Source organism: Jaculus jaculus, chromosome 4 (genome assembly GCF_020740685.1).
Source record: "Jaculus jaculus isolate mJacJac1 chromosome 4, mJacJac1.mat.Y.cur, whole genome shotgun sequence".
In the NCBI taxonomy this organism is placed as follows: domain Eukaryota; kingdom Metazoa; phylum Chordata; class Mammalia; order Rodentia; family Dipodidae; genus Jaculus; species Jaculus jaculus.
The window spans coordinates 11,349,260-11,370,059 of record NC_059105.1 but is presented as its reverse complement, the minus strand read 5'-3'; the positions used below and the strand labels follow the sequence as shown (position 1 = coordinate 11,370,059).

Sequence of the window (20,800 nt, the reverse complement as noted above, 5' to 3'; positions counted from 1 at the left end):
AGAAAGAAAGAAAGAAAGAAAGAAAGAAAGAAAGAGAGGGGTGCTACAGGGATGTGTTAGTGGTTAAGGCATTTGCTTCCCAAGCCAAAGGACCAAGGTTTGATTCCCCAAGACCCATGTTAGCCAGATGCACATGTGTCTGGAATTTGATTGCAGTGGCTGGAGGCCCTGGAACACCCATTCTCTCTCTCTCTCTCTCTCTCTCTCTCTCTCTCTCTCTCTCTCTCTCTCTCTGTCTCACTCTTCCTCTTTCTCTATTAAATAAATAAATAAATGCAAACAAAATAAATAAATATAAAAAAGAAAAAAAAGAGACAAATTTATAAACAGGATACGAAGAAAATATTCTGATGTAAACTACGCCCACCAATGCTCAGTCTTCATTACTATTAGTCATCTGGAAATTCTGACCAGTGTTTTAAGATAAAAACAGAAATTAGGTCTAGTTTGGTGGGGGTGCGGGGGGAGAGGTACAATAAATATAGTTGCTTGTAATAATAACTATTTGCTCTCTAGAAAACCCTGGAGATTTAACTGAAAACCTATTAGTACGCACCAGAGAGCGCAATAAAAAGATTGGATGTGAGATAAACACACATGGGTCAATACCATTCCTGTAGATCAGTGATAACCAGGTAGAAGATATCATGGAAAATACTGGGATGGCTAGAGAGATAGCTTAGCCATTCAGGCACTTGCCTGCAAAGCCAAAAGACCTAGGTTCGATTCCCCAGGACCCATGTAAGCCAGATGCACAAGGTGGCACATGGGTCTGGAGTTTGTTTGCAGTGGCTGGAGGCCCTGACGCGTGCTCATTCTCTCCCTCTCTCTCTCTCTCTCTCTCTCTCTCTCTCTCTCTCTCACACACACACACACACACACACACACACACACACACACACATACTGCCTCTTTCTGTCTCTCAAATAAGTAAATAAAAATAAAATAAATATTTTTTAAAAAAGAAAAAACTGGAAAAGCTTACTTGGCTTTGCTCCTCAATTGTTACTTCCACCCTTGTAGGGGAGGGCTTCTTTGTGATGGGCCTTTTTAAAAGTTGCAATAATACTTGTGATTTTTATAGTGTAAGATACAACTTTCTTCAGGAAAAGGCTTTTTCTGCTAGGCGTGGTAGCACACACCTTTAATCCCGACACTCAGGAAGGAGACAAATTTAGGAGAAATCCTGTGACTTTGGTGCCAGCATAAGACTACATAGTGAACTCCAGGGCTAGCTTGGGCTATAGGGAGACCCTACATCAAAAAAAAAAAAAAAAAAAGTTTATTGTTTTTTTTTTTTTTTTCTCTAGTAAGAAAGCAAATATCTAATAATGCTTTTTACAAAGTTTTCAGCCAAATGCTGAAATCATGGTGCACGCTCTTTGCCGTGTCCAGTAACCATTCAGACTAATGACCTAGATACAGCTGCAGCATTCTATCCAAGGGGCACCTCCCAGTGCTTCTGGAAGGCTAGGGTAAGTGAGGCACGTGGGTTTATTTTAGCTAAGTACAGCAGCTATCTTTGCCCTGTGGAGGCAAACCTCCACAGCATGCTGTCCTGTTCTACTCCGAACTGGCTAAAGATGGTCTTCTTTCACTTAAGCCAAGAAAGTATTCTCATTGTTCCATTCAATTCATGTGAATTACAATTCCTTTTCTTGTTTAAAAATCCTCTGGCTCTTACATTGTTTTACTGTAGCCCTACATCCTTGCTAATTTTAAACTCTTCAATACAAACAGAGGTAGATCCAAAGAGAAAGGGCTTTTTTTTGTTTGTTTTGTTTCCTTTCGTTTTTGTTTTTCCAGGTAGGGTGTCGCTCTAGCCCAGCCTGACCTGAAACGCACTATGTAGTCTCAGGCTGGCCTGGAACTCACAGTGATGCTCCTACCTCTGCCTCCTGAGTGCTGGGATTGAAGGCGTGAGCCACCACGCCTGCCAAGAAAGTTGTTTTAAAGAGAAATTTGGATGCTCAAATATTACTGTAGGACTGAGTTCTTGGCTGGCACCTTGTTAAAGAACACAGTCATGAAATCTCAGCTTCTCTCCTTAGTCAATTAGCACCTTTTCATCTTAAGGCATGGAAGCCCTGTACTGTAAACTTCAAATCTCCTCTCCAAGCTCAGGAGCTGCTTCTGTTTTGCATGGGTGTACACAATCCTTACACAGAAACAAACCTGCAAGTCACTCTTCTCTAAGCACAGACTAAATGTTACAAAATGGAGTGATAAAGGTGAGTTTAGTCAACTAGTGCCCTGGTATTGATCTCTCCTCTCTTCCAACACTTTCTTCTAATCCTCCCATAATTATATGAACTGTGAGCTCTCCCCGGATACTGTCAGTTCCTCTTGCATCCATTTTCAAATGGCCAGCAGAGACGTGGGCTGGGCACTAGATCAAGCTGTCAATGTCCCCCACTAGGCTATCGACAGACCTCTTGGCACATCTGTCAAGGGCCTCCTAGGGTTCTTCAAAACTCTTCCCCCCACCCCCCCTAGCAAGAGTGCAAGAAGGGTGGAGGAGCCAGGGATGTATTGATCCATTCTTTTAACATGCTAATTTGCCTCAGGCTGCTTCAGTCAGTGCACTTCAAAAGGAAAGTGTTTTTCAAAGTAGAGATGTCTTTTTCAAACACTTAAAAAACGGAAAAACAAATGAATGCAAGTATCAAGTTCACAGGGCAATATGTAAAGCAGTTGGCCAAACAGAACACAGGGCAGTTAATACTTGGCCTCAAATTAATTGATGGTCACAAGAAATTAGAAAGTTTTGTAGTAGATCTTAAATTTCTGATACCCTGTATGCATTATAACTGATTAGGATGAAACCCAACTGGGTCACATTAATCTTTGGAAGAACAATTAAGGCTGATATGATTAAGTTGGTGTAAAACATTAATAACGTTGATATTGATGAATGCTTGAGCATCTCCATAAATGATGAAAATAGAAAATAAAAGTGATTGTTCATTTAATTGCACTGCTCACAGGAAACACATCTTGAAGGATAAACCAAAGAAGAAAAAGAAAGGAACAGGCGGGGTTGGAGACTAGCTACATCATTAAAGTATTTTATTCACTGCCTTTGTCATCAGTTTAATGTGCTATCAGTGAACACAGTACAAATCAGGTTAAAATATGTAAATAAAGGTCTGAAGAACGCTAAATGTATGGCGGCGGTGTTAGTTGTGCAGAAACTTTAAAGAAAGACATCACATACAGTTGTGCATAAACTTTAAAGAAAGACATCACATACAAGAGACCATAGTTCTCACACTAAGGAACCCACTGTGGTGGCAATGGTGAAAACTTAACTGTCTTAGATCAGGGTTCTTAGGGACAAAAGCATTCCTAGCTGCCCGGGTCTTCACTGATCATGCATTTGGGCCATATTTACCTGCCATGGTATTATGGGAGGAAATCAGTATTCTGTTAACCTCTGACCCTGTGGATCCCAGGCAGACAAAAGCCCAAGCTGGAGGCCCCGGAGAACATAGCCAAATGTCAAACAGCAGGGAAGCGATTGTGATGGAAACATTTGGCTTGGGCGCAGCCAGCTTCACTGGGGCAAACTGCTGTTCATAGAAACAAGCCTTGAAGAGATAACACCATAAAATATGAACAAAATGAAACCTTTCCCCCCCTTGCTTCTAAATTGTTAGTTTTATAGGACTTCATGCTGAACAGTATGAAAAAAAAAAATCCAATTTGCTTTGAAGCGCATTAGTCTGTCTAACATCCTAATTATTGTTTACATTGCCATTTGCCTTCTATTAAGAATTGAATAATTACCCAGCACTTCATAGTTTAAGAATACAAGCAAACAGGATTATCTGGGTAATTAAGAAACGGTACCACAGCTTTATGCTGGTGGTGGGAAATATCTGTACATGTAAGGACAACGATCACTATCAATCAACTTGCTGCAAATGGTATTTCAAGGATTTTGAGCACTTTGAGAGCTGTAACTTATGAAGAGAAGGTGAGGAGGATCACCTTCTAGAAGTGTGAATCTATCATTAGAAGTAGGAGCTGGATCAGACTCAGGATTTTCTCATCTGCTGATCACACCACACACACCACGCAGAGCACACAGAGCATTTGATGCTCTTTAGCGCCAATAATCTATCCCAAATAGACTTTGCACAGCACCATCAAACTCTGTCAGACCAATGTGGAGAGCCCCCTGAAGCTCCTGCGCATTTAGATGGTGTTCCACTGACCTTACCTCTACTGAATTATAATGCAATGTCTAGCCAGGCCTGTTGTGTTCCCTGCAAAATTCATTTGAACTTCAGACTAGCTGAACTTCCAAACTGTGTCTTGCCAAACCCTCTCCTGGTTTATGGAATGTAGATGATCAGGCCTTCCTGAAGACTGCAGCTCGCTGAGTGGAGATGGCAGGATGGTTGTGCTCCCGTTTTCAGGGAATAACGAATAAGCAGAAGTCTGGTTTGAAGACTTTTGAGAAACAAGGAGGCCCCAGAACTCAAAAGACAAATGTTCAACCGAAAGCAAACACACATATTCTAAGGTGGATCTACTCTCAAAAGAATTTCATCTGGGCTGTAGTGAAAACAGGTCTGCGCTGTGATCCTAGTTATCAAAACTGATGCACACTTATTCACAGAGTCAGAGGAGACAATCACTCGGGTGGCTTCTACACTTCTGTCACCTACTTGTCGAAGCAGTCAATGGATTCCAGCCCATTAGTGACGGAAAGCCTAGTTTGGAGTCTTGACAACTCTTTCACAAAGAATTTTATCTCTTCCTTCACAAATTTTTTCAGCTCTTTGTGGGGATGAGATGCTTCTAGACATTCCTCGCATAATCTGCATAATGCAATCTCCTCCCACCTCAGAAAGAGCAGCAAGAGCCCAACCTGAGCCGTCACTACACAAGTAGACAGACGCAGGGATTCGCCAGGGCCAGTGTCCTTTTCCAAAGGTCAGAATGAAATGAGCAGCAGGGGCTTGGATTATTTTGCATGGGGCAGGGGGCTGGACAATGACAAGCAGCCGCTCTGCGGGCGTGGGGGTGGGGAGGGCCTGGCACAAAAAGAGTCCTGTGCAAATAGTCTACCCTGCTTCCCACCCTCGGTCTCCGGGAGCATTCAAATCAAAACCGAATTAATTTGCATGGTGTCTAAATCATTGGGTTCAGCATAAACAGAAGGCGATTTTGGCTGGAGTTTCCAAAGGAAACCCTCACTGCCTTTGTGGAAGGGGGAAATGGGTGTGCTGTTTTGCATGAGGGTGCCATACAGAATATGCAAATGGAGACTTCGCAGCCTGGAAAGGCAGTGGTGGGCAGACAGCTGACGACCTGCATTCACCCAGGAAAAGCTGGGTGTCTCCAAAGGGAGTTGTAAGCTGGCCCAACATGTTTGTTTCCCAGGGAGGCAGAATAGAGCCTGAATATTCATAGAATGTCCATTTAGTCATGGGACTCTTAATTACCCTCAGGATCATGGGACAAAGTGACCTCACCTGCTCTGCTCCCCCAAACAGCTCAGAGGTGCCAGATGTAAAGAGAACAACCTGGGAGAGGCTGTATGCTCTAAGAGAAAAAGACCCCTTCTCTCTGAGTCAAGGTGGGGGTACGGGGGGGGGGCACGGCAGCTGAGGCCTACTTCAATCATTCCTTCTCACAAGCACAGTAAAAGTAAGGGGAGCACTCAGCCATATTATTGGACACAGATAACCAGTTTTTAAAAAGACAAGAGCCATAAATTGCTACCTAATTTTGTAGGAGCATCTGAAGTGCCGAAGAAAATGTCAGGCTTCCATGTTATCAAGTTACCAGAACCTTTCAGAATACGAACAAGTTCTCAGAGACCCCCAATTCCATTTTTTAATTTGTAAAGTGGCTGAATGACCCTGGCCAACAACACAGCAGTGCATTCTATGTTGCTGCTCTGGCAGAATGAAGCTGCTGAGGGGCTCCTTATAAACTGCAATCTCTTTGGCCTTGGAACCCCCTTTCTCTCCTAAAAGCTATTAAGGATTTCACAGTACTTCCATTTATGGGCTGCAACTATCAACATTTACTTTTAGAAACACAAATAAAATTTTTCCAAGTTATTTTTTCACTTATTGAAAGACAACAAGCTGGGCCTGATGACTCATCATGTCTGTCATCCCAGCACTTGGGAGGCAGAGGAAAGAGGACAGTCATGGGTTCCATTCCAGCCTAGTCTACATAGCGAGTTGTAGGCCAGCCAAAGAGGTTGCAATGACAACCTGCTTCCAAAGACACAAAAAGTGGAGTCACAGAGATGGCTCAAAGGCTAAGATTGCTTCTGGCATGAACATGAGGGCCCAAGGGGACCTCCTGAGACTGCTGAGTTTTTTCCTCCAGAACCCAGCTAAGCTGCTGGATGTACCCACATGCACCTGTAATCCCAGTCCTGTGGGCAGCAAAGACAGAATCACCAGGGCTCAAGAAAGCTCTTGAATCAGTGAAAAAAAAAAAAAAAAAAAAAAAAAAAATCCTTCTCAAGAAAACAAGCAACTTAGGATAAAAGGGAACACTTGATGAATTAGTTGAGTGAAATGTTGCTCGTCAGGTACCTCTGGACAACTCCACTGCGTACTTTCAAGAAAAAATGGGGAAAGGCAAGTAACACTTTCATATCAAGGAAGTTTTGACCTTGTAGGCCACAAGAATGGGTCTTCTTAAAGAGCCCAGCTAGGGCTGGAGAGATGGCTTAGTGGTTAAGCGCTTGCCTGTGAAGCCTAAGGACCCCGGTTCGAGGCTCGGTTCCCCAGGTCCCACGTTAGCCAGATGCACAAGGGGGCGCACGCGTCTGGAGTTCGTTTGCAGAGGCTGGAAGCCCTGGCGCGCCCATTCTCTCTCTCTCCCTCTATCTGTCTTTCTCTCTGTGTCTGTCGCTCTCAAATAAATAAATTAAAAAAAAAAAAAAAAAAAAAGAGCCCAGCTAGACTGCACTTCAGAACCTTCTAGTAGAACACTGATATGTTCCGATGAGGGTTTAATCAAGACAGACAACACCAGCCACGTCCTACCATGCCATTAGTTTCTCTTAAACAAGTAGCTGCTGCCTTCTGAAAAAAAAAAAAAAAAAAAAATTCTGGGACCTACAGGACTGCTTTTATTATGGGCCGGCAACTGATCAAATAGCCCATACTCCCCCAAGGCACCAATAAAAGCAAATGGAACGACTTCCATGCACTGTGTGGTTAATCATGCCAGGCACTGTGCTGAGCCCAATGTACATGCATGCCCATGTGTGTGTCATCTGCAAGAGCAGAATAAGGCATCATCAATCTACACAAGTGCTGGAGATAAAGCAGTTAAGTCAGTATCTGTTATTTTATTCCCGGTCAGCTGGTAAAGTTAGAAACTAAATCCAACTCTGACTCCAGAAGTCATTCCCATGCACTTTTGCCCTAGCTCTATATTAACTTCATGAAATGCACAGCAACATTCAGGCATTAGTTATAACCGTGATAAAAATAATTCAGGCCCAACTGAAGTAAAAGTCATAAACTAGGACCTTATTAATATATTAGTCATATGAATAAAGTTTGATATATTATGCTGACTCTATGAAGCATAATGAACTAGATAAATGTTTAATATGATTCATTTATGCATTCATTCATTCATTCATTCATACATTTAATGAACATTGAATAAGATTCCATACATCCCACAATTGGTACAGGTAGTGCCAATTTGAATATATGTAACTCCTCTGATTTACTCACCTTCTTGTGTGAGAATTTTACCCAAGTTAGTTGTTTGAGATGAAGCCAGAAACCTCACAGTGGAAGGTTAATCATTCATCTTCTTAAAAAATGAAATTTGCAAGCTCAACTTAACAGCTAAAGTGTTTCCTTACAATATTACTAGAAAATACTGAGAAAACTTAAATATCTTCCAGTAAGAGAAAGATTAAATGAAGTATTTATATATTGCAGACATTGGCTTAGAGGACAATGACGAAAAGTTACAGTCTATAACATGGAGTGATACCCATGACAGCAAAACTCCAGAAAAACAAAATGACAGTTCAGAGGATGGCTCCATCTCCTATCTTTAAAGACATGAATAAAGGTATATTTGGGTTACCTGTCAAATTGTGAAGACTGCTAACTCATGAAAAGTTAGAGTCATCTTGAAACCTGAGCATGTATAGGATTGTGTGTGTGATGGGTGAAAGATTTACTTTTAACTTTGTGCAGCTCTGCACTGGAAATTTTTCTGACAAGCATGCAATTCTCTGGTAATACTAGATTCACTAACTAAATGCAGAACAAAAAAAAATTAAGTGATGAGGTTCAATCATGTATGTGACCATCTGACTTGTATCAGGGCCACCTGTGCTCTGCACAGTGGTAACAGGAAAACCATTTAAGCAGCCCTTTTCCAAAAGGTTCAAGTATTAAGAGAATAATTATGCCTTAATTCACTTTTGAAAGGTACAAGGAAGCTCAGTTAGACTCAAATAAGTCATCAAATCCTAAATAACGTATTTCAGAAATCTCTAACTGAGATAATTCCTATGTGATGCTTTGGTGAACCTAAAATAGAGACCACTCCATGATCTGTATTCACAAAATGAGCTTGGTCACACAAAGGAGGAAAAATAGAAACGTATCACAGAAGGACAATAATTAAACCCTACTCCTCTCCTGGATAAAGAATTCGGTTTTTCAGTGATCACAGCCACGCTTCAAAGCTGGAGATAAAAGCTGCCTTGTGATTCCAGCAATTGATTCTTAAAGATGAGATTCAAAGATAGAAGAAATATTTCAAAAGTGAAGGGAGACGCGGCAGCAGTGTCTCTCTGAACTATATTTAAATGCTTCCAGTCCATCCATTGCTGCTTTCTCTAAAGGTCCTTCTAGAGCACATTTGAAAAACAAAGTAATCCTTTTCTTTCTTTTTTCTTTTTAATCAGCTCTCTCCTTTTCACAGTATAAATTTAAATTATTTCTATTTCATAGCCACCAAGTTATTTCTATCTCATTCATTCTTAAGTTTAGAAGCAGTGTCTTTCAAGGACACCTTTGACTAATATGAACATTAAATGTCATACGACAGATTCTAGGTAATATTGCAATTTATAGTTAAATCACACACACACATAAATATAGTAGTTAGTCAGTCAATCAATGTGGTGGCTTGAATTACATGTCTCCTATAAACTCATGTGTTTTGAATGCTAGGTCTCTGGCTGTTGGCAATTTGGAAGGTGGAGTCTTGCTGAAGGAGGTGTATTGTTGGGGGCAGGCTTAGGAGTATTATAGCCAGCTCCCCCTTACCAAAGTTTGGCTCATTCTCTTGTTGCTGTTTTCTACCTGCTGTGGTAGAGGTGGCATACAGCATCTGCTCATGCCATGATTTCCCTTGTCATCATGAAGCTTACCTTTAAGACTGTAAGCAAAAAAATAATAAAATAATAAAAAAAATTAATAACCTTTCTCCCACCCATCACCTGCTTTTGGTCAGGTATTTTGTCCCAGCAACATGAAGGTAAAGACAACAGTTAGTTTGTTTGCTGGGAATACTACCCAGGGTGTCCCAGGCCTCTATCTATCTCTGAGCTACACCCTAACTCTATAAAATGATATATTTTAGCAAAGTTTGATTCCTGCCTAATTTCATTTTCCACAAATATGATTCTTTGGTCTTAACAGTGACTCTAAAAGAATGCCTTCCGGAGATGGCTCAGTGAGTAAAATTATTGCAATGAAAGCATGAAGACCTGAGCTCAGGTCCCCACTACCCACATCCAAAAGGCAGATGTGGCAGCATGCACCTAGAACTTCAGCTCAGAGGAGGAAACTCCAGGAGGACTTCTTTCAGCTAGCTAATCTAGCTGAATTGGTAAACTCTAGGTTCAGCGAGAAAACCTGTCTCAAAAGAGTAAGTAGAAAGAAACTGAAAGGAGTAGATATCAGTGTTGAACTCTGACCTTGACACAGGCACATATATGTGCGCATCCACCCACAGCCATGCAGGTGTGCGCGCGCGCACACACACACATACACACACACACACACACACACACACACGCAACAAATTTCTTAAAGAAGTTTTTTCTTGGGCTGGGGAGATGATTCCACAGTTAAAGGCACTTGCTTACGAAGCCTGATGGCCCAGGGTCCATTCCGTAGTACCCAAATAAAAGCCAGGTGAAACAAAAGTGACGCATGAGTCAGAAGTTTATCTGCAAACATTGACTATTAACATTTTTTAAAGGGTAACTCTTTACCTCATCTTTCATTTGCAGCTTTTAACAAATAAATATTGTTAGAAAAGTATCTTTTCCTCTACTCTATGTTACTAAGCTAATGAAAACAGCCCTCTAAACACGATACAAGTCCTCATGTCCTTATTCCTGAGCATTGGAAGAGACTTGGCATTGATTTTTTTTTTTTTCTTTTTTGAGGTAGGGTCTTTCTCTAGGTCAGGCTGACTTGGAATTCACTATGTAGTCTCAGGGTGGCCTCAAACTCATGGCAATCCTCCTACCTCTGCCTCCCAAGTGCTGGGATTAAAGGCGTGCGCCACCACGCCCGGCTTGGCATTGAATTTTGATTGATTTTCTTTGACGGTGTGACCAGGCCTGAGAAGTGGACTAACAGCTGTCCTCTCTATCCCACCAGTGCCAAATAGGTCACAGAGTCTCCTTGAGGGGACAGGCAAGTGGCAGACACTCAATTGTCTTGTCATTTCTGAACTGGCCACTGAAGACCACAAAGAATGAACTTGCAGCTGCTTGAAGGCCACCTCACCATGGCCCTGCCAATGCTGGGCACCAGCCTATCATGCTCCTGCCACCTGCAGGGCAGCGGGAGGGGGAGAGCACCACGCCTACTCTTCTCACCAGCTACACACTTCCTCGCATGAGCAGTGTACTGCTGGGCAGAAAAGCTGCAACAGGAAGTGTAGCGCTGTCCCCAGGGTCCCTTGAGGAGGCTGGAGGATGGTCTGGGTTAGTTTCAAACCACAACACACCCCAGGGCCCCACCTTTTGGCCAGTTTTACCCAAGGATCCTTTGTCAAACATTTAAGATCTAGATCAATCTTCTCTCTGACCTCTCAGACCCCAAGGAAGATGGATGAGGAAGTAGATGACCTTTCACCTGGTCTTGTCTTTGTCCTGCTACAGCGGAGCCACTGAAAAGAGAATGGGGAGGATCCTACCGCCCCAGTTCTGAAGGGATGGACTGGTCTCCTTTATGTTCCTCCTTAAGTTCTCTTCACACTCCCCTTCTTGTCCTACCCCCAAATCACTTGTGTCTCATTCAGAGAAAATGTCTTTCCTATAGAGAAGATAGAAAAGAAAAGGGGGGAAAATACACTCTCCAAATATCTTCTATGTAAAATGTGGAAAAGGGTGCTCTTCTTTAGAATTGACTTCAGGGAAGCTGAGATAGATTTCCCTTCAGTTACTCCAACTCAGCACCCAGAAAGTCAAAAGTGACATGGAAATGTTAGTATTCACACCTATTTACTGTTTTATGATTTATAATGTGACTTTTGCTGCTCCTAAATCAGAGGCCCCATGGCAATTTTGTGAGTTAGGATTAAGCGTTATCATTCAGTTTTGTATATGAACAAACCAAGGTTAAAGGGGCTTAAGAGACAAGCCCAAGGTCATGCAGCCAGGTGAGTAGCCAAATGGAGGCACATTTCCTTGCCTTGACATTCTTTCTGCCATACCTGGAAGCTTCCTTCTTGGATAGCAGTAGTGATGTCAGGGTCAGCAGATTGTATGACTCTGGGGATTTTTACAATATTAAGTCATCTTTTCCAAATCTCATTCAAGTTTGAAACTTAAGAAATCTTTTGCCATGCCAGTGTCTCCTTCTTCCCTAAGTCCATCAGATTCTCAGTTGACAGAAATAAAAAATAAATAAAAAATAAGCAAGCAAAGAACAGAGTTCTATGCTAGAAGTCTTTTCTCAAAAGACCTAATCATATGGTACAGATAAAAACAAAGCAAATTTAAAAGCCCCAGGTAGCATGTATATAACACTGAAGGGCATCAAGAATGATTTATCTGTTAGGGGTGGTAAGGAGCATGAATGATCCCAGTATTTGGAAGGTTAAGTAAGGAGGATGAGAAGTTCAAGGCTATTCTCAGCTAGTTAGTGAGCTTGAGGCTAGCCTTATGAGACTTAATAAATAAATAAATAAATAAATAAATAAATAAGCACCCAAGCAACTGACCTTCCCCTTTCATTAATAATTGGCTTTATGTTCAGACAGTTGGCTGAGACATGGACAGGCCTGCAAAATTTGGCTCCTCCCCTCCCAAGAATCACATGATGAGCCAATCAAATCCATAAAGCAAACCACTGAAATGTTCAACAGTCTTTACATTCACTTTGTCCTCCACCTTTTCCTCTGTGCTTTCTAAGTTGGGTTGTAAAAACATCAAGAAGTTGCACAGCATAGGGATGCATAAGTTATGGGGCTCTATGACAATTGAAAATCAATGGCATTAGATAGACAGAGATGAGCTAATGTAAGGAGGGCAAATATGTTAGCAGGAAGTGGATGGTAACTTAGAAAAAAATATATATAATATATATATGCATAATTTTATATTATGTTACACATAATATAAAATAAATATAATATACAAATATATATAACATATATATTTATATATGATATATAAATATTATACACACACACACACACACACACACACACATATATATATGGCATGTGAAGATAGATGTGCAAGTCCTGTTTGACAAAATCAAGACAGCAGAAATATTCACTCCAGAATGTGATATCACTGACTGTTTATCTCCCTGTCTCTGCTGTGATCACTGCAACACACACATATATGTTCTCATATGAATACCAAGATGTACGTTAAGGTTTCAGCGAGGTACAGCTTACCAAGTAGGTTCCAAGTCAAAAGCAATGAATCTTTATATTCCAGATTTTTAAAATTTCAAGTTAACAAGTTTCCCTTTTTATTTTAGGTTAAAAGAAAAGATAACCAAGCATCCTGTTTCATCTAAAATGAAATGAAAGGACACTCATCAATAGGTACTCTAGGAAATACCTATTGCAAACCAGTACTGGCCTCAGGGAAAGTACAAACTATGCAAGAGGAAAGCTGTAATTTTATGACACCAAAATTAGCAGAAAGGCAATTTTCTCTAGGTGATGACTACCAATGCCTAGCCAACCAACTGGAATGCCTTAGAGTTAACCCCACCCTGTCGTTAAGATGGTTGAAATGCCAGACAAATTGTTTGGCAGTCATCTAGTTCAGACTCTTTAATCACCAGATCAGATGAACCATGAGGCAAAGAGTCCACAGTGCTACAATCATCAAGACAGCATTTACCTGACCCTACCACATTTGGGGCCAGGTGACACTCGTGACTGTTTATAAGTAACCATAACAGGGCAGGCAGCTAATGAGACCAAACAAGACAAAAATCTTGGGATGAATGATTTTTTTACACAGGATATAAGCAATTTGAATAAATATGGGCTCTTCTGACCCTTTACCAAGATGGAAAGCTGTCAAAATGCTTTACAATCCTCCCCCACCCTAGTATCCCAGCAAGCAGAGCAAATGAAGAATGCAGTGCATATCCTGAAGCTTAGGTAAGGAATATAAAGTAGCCTTAGTAACATGGTGACTTGTAATTAATATGATAAAAAAATATTACTTTTCAAAACCTCAATAACCAAGATGAATTGCAATTCACTATGACTGTCTCTGACAACAGATCAGATAAGAAAACTCTCACTGAGTGTATTATGATCTCCTAAGAGAAATAAAGGTCTTCTGTCAGGATTCATTTCACCTAGAGGCCCTATTTAGGGGTGTTAAGTGGACACTGGAAATATTGTCACTTCACTTTGGGGGCCACTACTCCACTGGTCCCCAGGGCAGGAGGGAAAAAGAAAGATGGAAGAGGAGGCTTTCTCCACATGACCTCATTTTTATCAGTGGGAAGGAACTGGAAGAACACAGTCTGACTTTAAGATTAACCACTTCATGCTCATGCTCTTAAAGTGAAAGATACGTGCAATCTTGGTGATTTTTTACAAAGCCTATGGGCAGGACAACTATGGTAAAAAACAAAAAAAGTGTGTCTACCCTCTTTCATTAAGGATGTATCAAGCCCATTACTTGTCTTGGTCACTTATATTTCAGAGGATGCACTAAGTCAGCCCAAATCCAAGTGCCTGTCAGGAAATGTGCCCAGCCTTCTGATGACAGCAGCATCCACTCATTTTGCCTGTGTCAGAAATGCCTTCGCCTTGCCACCTGGAGCTATTGCACTTACTCACTAGAACCCTCTGTCCCAACACATCCCACAGGGGCTGCTAATTACTGGCTTTGCTCCATCCAGTCTGATCTCTGATTTAATTACATGCACAAAATCCTAATGAAGAGTACAGTATGGCTGCTCTCACCTTGGCATTCTCCATTCTGCTCTTCATGCCCAGCATTGCACAGGCAGTTGCCAATGGGTACCAGCCATTCGCCATCTGCCCCACAGTACATTTTTGGCACATCCTTTTCTTCCGAGTTGTTGACACAGGAGCCTCGAACTTCCACCAGGGAAGAGGTATCAGCACCCGTGACGGTGTCTGGAAACTGGGCCAGATTGCGCACAGTGAGTGGACACTTCTTATAGAACACACGCACTGACACCAGGGCAATGCAAGCTCCCACATCCTGGAAGGCCAAGTAAAACCCCTTTTTGCTCAGGGGCCCTACATCCCGGATCTCGGTGTTGAGCTTCATGATTCTGTCACCAATGTCCACTTGAGTGAAGCTCTCGTCAGCGGCAATGGTGTCGATCTTGGCAAACTGGCTCTCTCTGATGAAGCGCTCCTTGTCCTTGTCGGACTCATAGGAATACAGGTTAAACGTCTCCTTGCAGGTCCCCATGACACCAGGAAGACTATTGCAGTCCCTCAGGGTGAACTTAATCTCAATGTAAACCCTCTGTGCCCCTTCTCGGGTGATCCAATCAGTTCGCAGCCAGTTGTTCTGGCTGGGCTCCATCACGTTGCACACCTGGTACGTTCGAATTGGTGTGTTTTTCTCATCCATAATACTCACTTCCTCCCACTGCAAACAGCCAAAAGAATTGTGTCAATGAGAAAGTTTCAGCAGATAGTGATGACTTGAACTATTTCACATTCAGAATACATGAAATATTATGCTTTCAAGAATGAAGCAAACTGCTGCCCCCAAAATACTCACAAATGAAACACCTTATGTATATAGGAGACAAGAATGTTTGATGGAGGGAGTGTCTTCTTTTTCTTTCTCGAAGTGTTTCCCTGTCTGCAATGGTAGGTTTATTGCCTGTGTGTTCTCAGCAGTGCTCATGGTGGTCTAACAGCCTCAAGTTCACTCATTGCAACAGCCACAATTTCAAGTGGCAACAGCTCACATTTACTCATAAATGGGGGAAAAAACCTGTATGTATGTTGTTTCAACCACTAAACAGAAACTTGCAAATTAAGGGCAGGAAGAGTAGAGCTTGTCAGAGGCAGACAAGTATCAGTTAATTAGTGGTGCTCTTGTCAGAACTTTGCTCTCTTAATTGCTCAAAAAAAAAAAAAAATACACACACACACACACACACATATGGCAATTGGCAATTGAGTTTTTTGGCTCCATCACTTCTTCTTAAAGAAGACAAGAAAATCCTGCCACCCTGATGTCATTAATCCTGGAAAGGCAGTGAGTTCCACAACTGGGCTTCTCAAATACACCACCTCAGAAGTAGAAAACTTTTAAGAGCATATATTCAGTTAAAAGGTATGGACGCCTTCTTATTCTCAAAACATAGGCTTTTAGGTAAGAACGAATGCATGGCTGGTTTCTAATTAATCAGAGGCCATGGGAAGTGAAGCAGCAGGTGGTGCTTATGACTGAAAGCTAAACAAGAAAATTAAAAGAAGACATGAGTGGATTTTTTGCATTTTTATTTCCTAACACAAAGGGTCTAACGATGAGAATTCACCATTTTGAGGAATACACTTTGATAAAGTGGCTATTTTACCTCCCTTCTCACTTTTAAAATGAGTGCTAAAAGCAAGAAGGTAGTTTGGGACCCTAGCCCCTAGCTCTTTCAGTAGTGGCAAACAGTCTCCATTTCGTCATTAGCATCTATAGTACTATAGGACCGATATAGATCTGGCATAAATCAGCTTAAGTACCTAACACGGGAATATAATTAGAAGAAAAAGAAGATAGTATTTTTTTTTGGAATGCATTCCACCATAGCTCACTTAAAGCTTCATTCACTCCAGTGATAGAACCCTAATGTATCTTTCAACGGGTTTCCCATCCATGCATTGAAAACTATTAATGGATGGAAATGTCGCTTTGTAAAGGGCCATAATGCATAAAATTCTCTATTCCTTTCATCTGCTACCATTATGAAACTTGGAACTGGGAGGAGTAAGTGCCTTGTGGTGATTAAAATTTCTTTTTATCTAGTAAGCAATAAATCTCAGGTAATTTACTTATTTGGAGAAATTCATGTAAATCTAAAAATAGTTCCCTACCTTCAAAAATACCTACTCAGCATGTGCCATGGAACAAAAGGAAACTGGAAAAGCACATTTATCAATGTGGATGAAAACAAAGGGGTCTCTCCAGAGCACAAGCAGGCTGTGTTAGATACAATGCGAGCTTTCCGTTTTGAACTTGATTGTATACCCCATTGATCAGCTCCCCAGGACAATCTGGGATCTTCCCTTAGTTGTCTATTTCACAGTCAGCATCAGGAGCTCAATATACTGCCTAAATTGAGCATCTTGTTAACAGCTTGCCATCAGGACAGCCTTCATCTCCACCGTCCCCTGTCTGACTGCTCTTGGGGACAGTGAGCTGTGTTCAATTCTGTCTCATACTTAACTCCACGTTGCTTGCAAACTGGGTTTCTTTGTAAAAAAGGATACTAATTACAAGTAAATATCATTATCAGACAACCATACTAAGCTTCTGGCAAAGATATGAACTATCCTAATTTATAAGTGCAAAATATAATAACAGATGACTCCATGTGCTTTTACTGTCAACCAGTTATAACTTTGCAAAGACATCCAGTCCAGTCATTCCTAGCTAGTTGTTAGAATTTATTCCTTCTCTAGAAGTCTGAAAAGGCCTTCAATGACAAAATCTAGAGATTAATTAAACTTTATAATTTGACAGAATTTCTCAATGGAAGCTTTGTCTTAAAATGACTTTTTAAATCAATTTCTAGTTAGCACACACAACAACTGGCTTCATCATGATGTCTTTACATAGATATCATTGATAGTAACTTGCTCTTATACACCCCCACTGCTGTTACCCTTCACACTCAAGCTTCCCGTCCTCCTCCCTCTTCTTTCACGTGAGTGTGTGTGTGTGTGTGTGTGTGTGTGTGTGTGCGCGCGCTTAGGTTCTACGTATGAGAGAAAATGTGATTTCTTTTGTTTTGGCCATCCCTCCTTACTATTTTTCTCTTGTTCTTGCACAATGACTAATTCTGACATATACTAGTAAAGCTTCACTCCTAACCTCTTATAATAATAGCTAAAATGTTACACACATGATATTTTATGAAAAGAAAAAAACTGCTTACATCAGCCCATAGAAAGTTCTGGGGTGTATATAATAAGCTATGCACAGTACTTTTTTTTTATTAATAGACCTCAAGACAACTAAATTTTTGTGTCTAGTGTAATTGACCAGGTGCTCTTTCAGCAATGCTAAGGGGGTCAGGGTTGGGGGGTGTCTGCTGCATATTAAGTTGCAGTGAGAGCTTTCCAGAAACTAGACAGGCGAGACTGTACTCTGAAATGTGTCACTCCTTGGTTTTATATAGGTCAGGTATATATTTATTGTAACAAGTTAGATTCAAAATCATCCCAGCTATATTCTCCATTCACTCTTATGAGCAGCCAGTAAGAAATATGAGGCTCGTTAAACTTATTAATAAAAAGTTCCATCCTCAGTTCTGCTGGCTAGTAGTCCTATGCTTTAACTTAGGGAGAATACTCCTGGGAAAGGCTGGGAAAGCTGCGCCTGCATCAGTGACCAGTGCAGGATATAGGATTAACAAGAAGTCTGACTCTCACGGGGAGAAAGCTGTACCTTTCTTTGCAGTCAAAGGATGAGGGCAATTGTCTGCAATCACCAGTGAATACAGCCTGTCCACACTGCCATGGGCCTGCCAATCATTCTCTCTCCCCATTTAAAAAAAAAAAAAATGGCTAGAGGACAGAATGGAATTTTTCAGCAAAGGCCAAACCAACAGCAGCCTAGTCAAGTTCAGAAAATAAATAAATAAATAAAAATTGAAAAAAAAAAAAAAAGGAAGGCAGAGCAATTACCATTTTACTTTATTTTGGAAGGATTTAGAGGCCCTGTTTTAGTTTCTCACTTTAATGTGTTTTTTTTTTTATGCTTTGTCTTACTTTTCAAACACACCTTGCATAAGTGTCTACAGTCTTTGTTGATGCTGTTTGAATCCTTTCCTATTTACTCAATTGTGGGGTCAGTGCTGGCAACTCCACGTTCTCCCGGTAAAGATTCATCTTTCGTTCTCATTGTTTTTAATCAACTGACTCAGCCATAAACTACCACTCATGGGAAGGTAATATAATTTGCTTAATTTTTAAAGGGTGTGAGAGTTATTTAATTCGGTCCAAGTCAGAGTCACACAGAACAGGGCTATCTTTCCAAAGCTGACTGCCAGTGACATTTTTCTGCATCAGCAAGTGGCGGTGTTTCTGGATAAGTTCTACAGCTAGGAGGAATGTGTCGTAGGACTTTATAGCCACGACTTCCCAGTTCCCAAAGATCCAGATTTCAAATACTTAAACTTCAAATTTAACACCCACAAGACACAAGCTGGGCACTTCTGTGCATTTACAATGCTCTCAGGACATGTTCACGAGGCTTTTTCCTAGCCTGCAAGAGAGAGCAATAGCTTTCAAGTTATGGTGGTAGGGTATAACACCCTGAAGCCTCCTCTGCTGTATAGGTAGGGGCAATGAGAAAGGTTTTCTCTCTGGCATCTTTATTTACTCGTTTTCCTCATCTGGAAGCCAGCAATTGCTCTAAAATTAACCCAGTCAGTGCTCTGTGGCCATCAGAGTAATAGGCATAAATTCTAATTTGGTCCCCAGATCAAGTTTCTTGTGGGTATTTTAGTTTTAAATAGGCATCTAAGACTATGCCTCCACCAGTCTTCTAATTTTGAGACCCCTTTCTGCCCTTTTGGTTTCTAGTTCTTCCATGACAGAGCTATCCATGGGGAGTATAGGGTTTCTCCAACAAAGTGTAATTCACTTCATAGGCCGCAATGGAAATCTGACCCCCTTCCCACAATCGCCAAGAATCACGCCATTAGACTCTTAAAAAGTCGCTAATCAGTCCTTCCCCCCCTTGCATCAGAGAGCAAGCACCTCAGAACTTACCCCTCCTTCCAGGGGGCTTGCTATCCACCCAAGTTCCCCCTGAACAGATCTGGAATCCAATAAAGTAACTGCAAAAAAACAAAGGAAAAATATATTAATTTCCAATCACAAAAAAAAGCCAATAATACAAAAACCATTGGCCTGAGCATTTCCATATGTGCAGAGGGTGTGCATATCCAATCTGATCAAAACCTAAACTTGGTCTCACTTATGTAAATAATCATTACTCACTTGATCTTCTCCCCCTCTTTAAATCTGCAGGTTCTTATTTATTTAACTTGCTTGGCATTTAAATTTTTCATCCCAGGGCCTAGTTGTTTCATTTTTTTTTCTTAAAAAGGATGAATAGAGAGTCTGAAGCACAATTTAATAAATAAATAAATATGTCAATGTAGGGCAGTGATGCTGGAGAGCAAAATTTGCCTTCATCTTTGTCTGGTATCTGCTAGACTTATTTGTTTTCTCAAGCTTCAGAGGACCACATAACTCATCAGCATGGGGACGACAGGAGGACAAGGGAATGCTCTAAGAGGATGGGAAGGAAGGGTCAGGAAAAAGGCTTCCTCTCTGAGTATCCCCCACCCTTACCACCGAATAAACAGGCCCAGGATGTGGCATCTGCTGCTCTCTCTCTCTCTTTTTAATATCAAAGTTTCAAACAAGAGGATGCCAGAAGCTAGGGTTAGAATGCAAAGACATTAAAAGCATTCTCCATTCCGCAGGTCTTCTGGAGGACAATCGCAGATGAGCCCCCCCCCCGCCCCCGCCACCCCCAGGAGAGCACTGGTTTGAATTTTAGGTATGGAGTGCTGCCTAATGGATTTTGTATGCTTGCGCTATACCTAACAGTGTGTGTCCCCAAGCTTAGGGGTGAGAGAGGGGGCCCTTTAGAACCAACGTTCCCCGGCTCAGGCTGGCATAGGGCGAGGTGACATTCGAAGGGCCGCAAGGAATTCAAAACCTCTCTGCATCGCATTTCCCACTGTGATCTGCAGGCCTGGGTGTGGAAAGGCCTGGCCACAAGGACTCACCGGGTTATTAATTTTATCAGCGAAGCTGGCTCTTCAGACGAGGGGGGAGGGGTGGGAATGGGACGCCTCTGTGCATGCGCACCCCAACTCTCCTTCTAACCCCAAGTACAGGAATTCTGCTCTCCTCCCCTCTTTGCAACCCTCACATTCAGGGAGTTAAAACCAGTCTTTCATTCCTCCGGTTTACCCGAGGATCCTGTTGTTCTTGGGGTATATTAATTTTTTTTTTTTTTTTAATGTTGAGCCTTCCCGGTCGCTCTGCCTGGAGTTGGGGCCCCCTCCTCATTCTCTCTTCCCGGTCCCGAGAGAAAAGCCCG

The 20,800-nt window shown here is 41.6% G+C and overlaps 1 protein-coding gene across 2 annotated transcripts in view; it reads right to left on the bottom strand.

The window, feature by feature from the left end:
* Epha4 (EPH receptor A4) overlaps positions 1 to 20,800 on the bottom strand; it is a 155,738-nt gene that overhangs the window by 132,931 nt on the left and 2,007 nt on the right. For both annotated transcript variants that reach the window (XM_004662890.2, XM_004662889.2), the window contains exons 2-3: positions 19,453 to 19,520; positions 14,434 to 15,097 (exon numbers count right to left, since the gene is read on the bottom strand). In XM_004662890.2, coding sequence (XP_004662947.1) covers positions 14,434 to 15,097; positions 19,453 to 19,520 — 732 coding nt within the window. The remainder of the gene's footprint in view (positions 1 to 14,433; positions 15,098 to 19,452; positions 19,521 to 20,800) is intronic.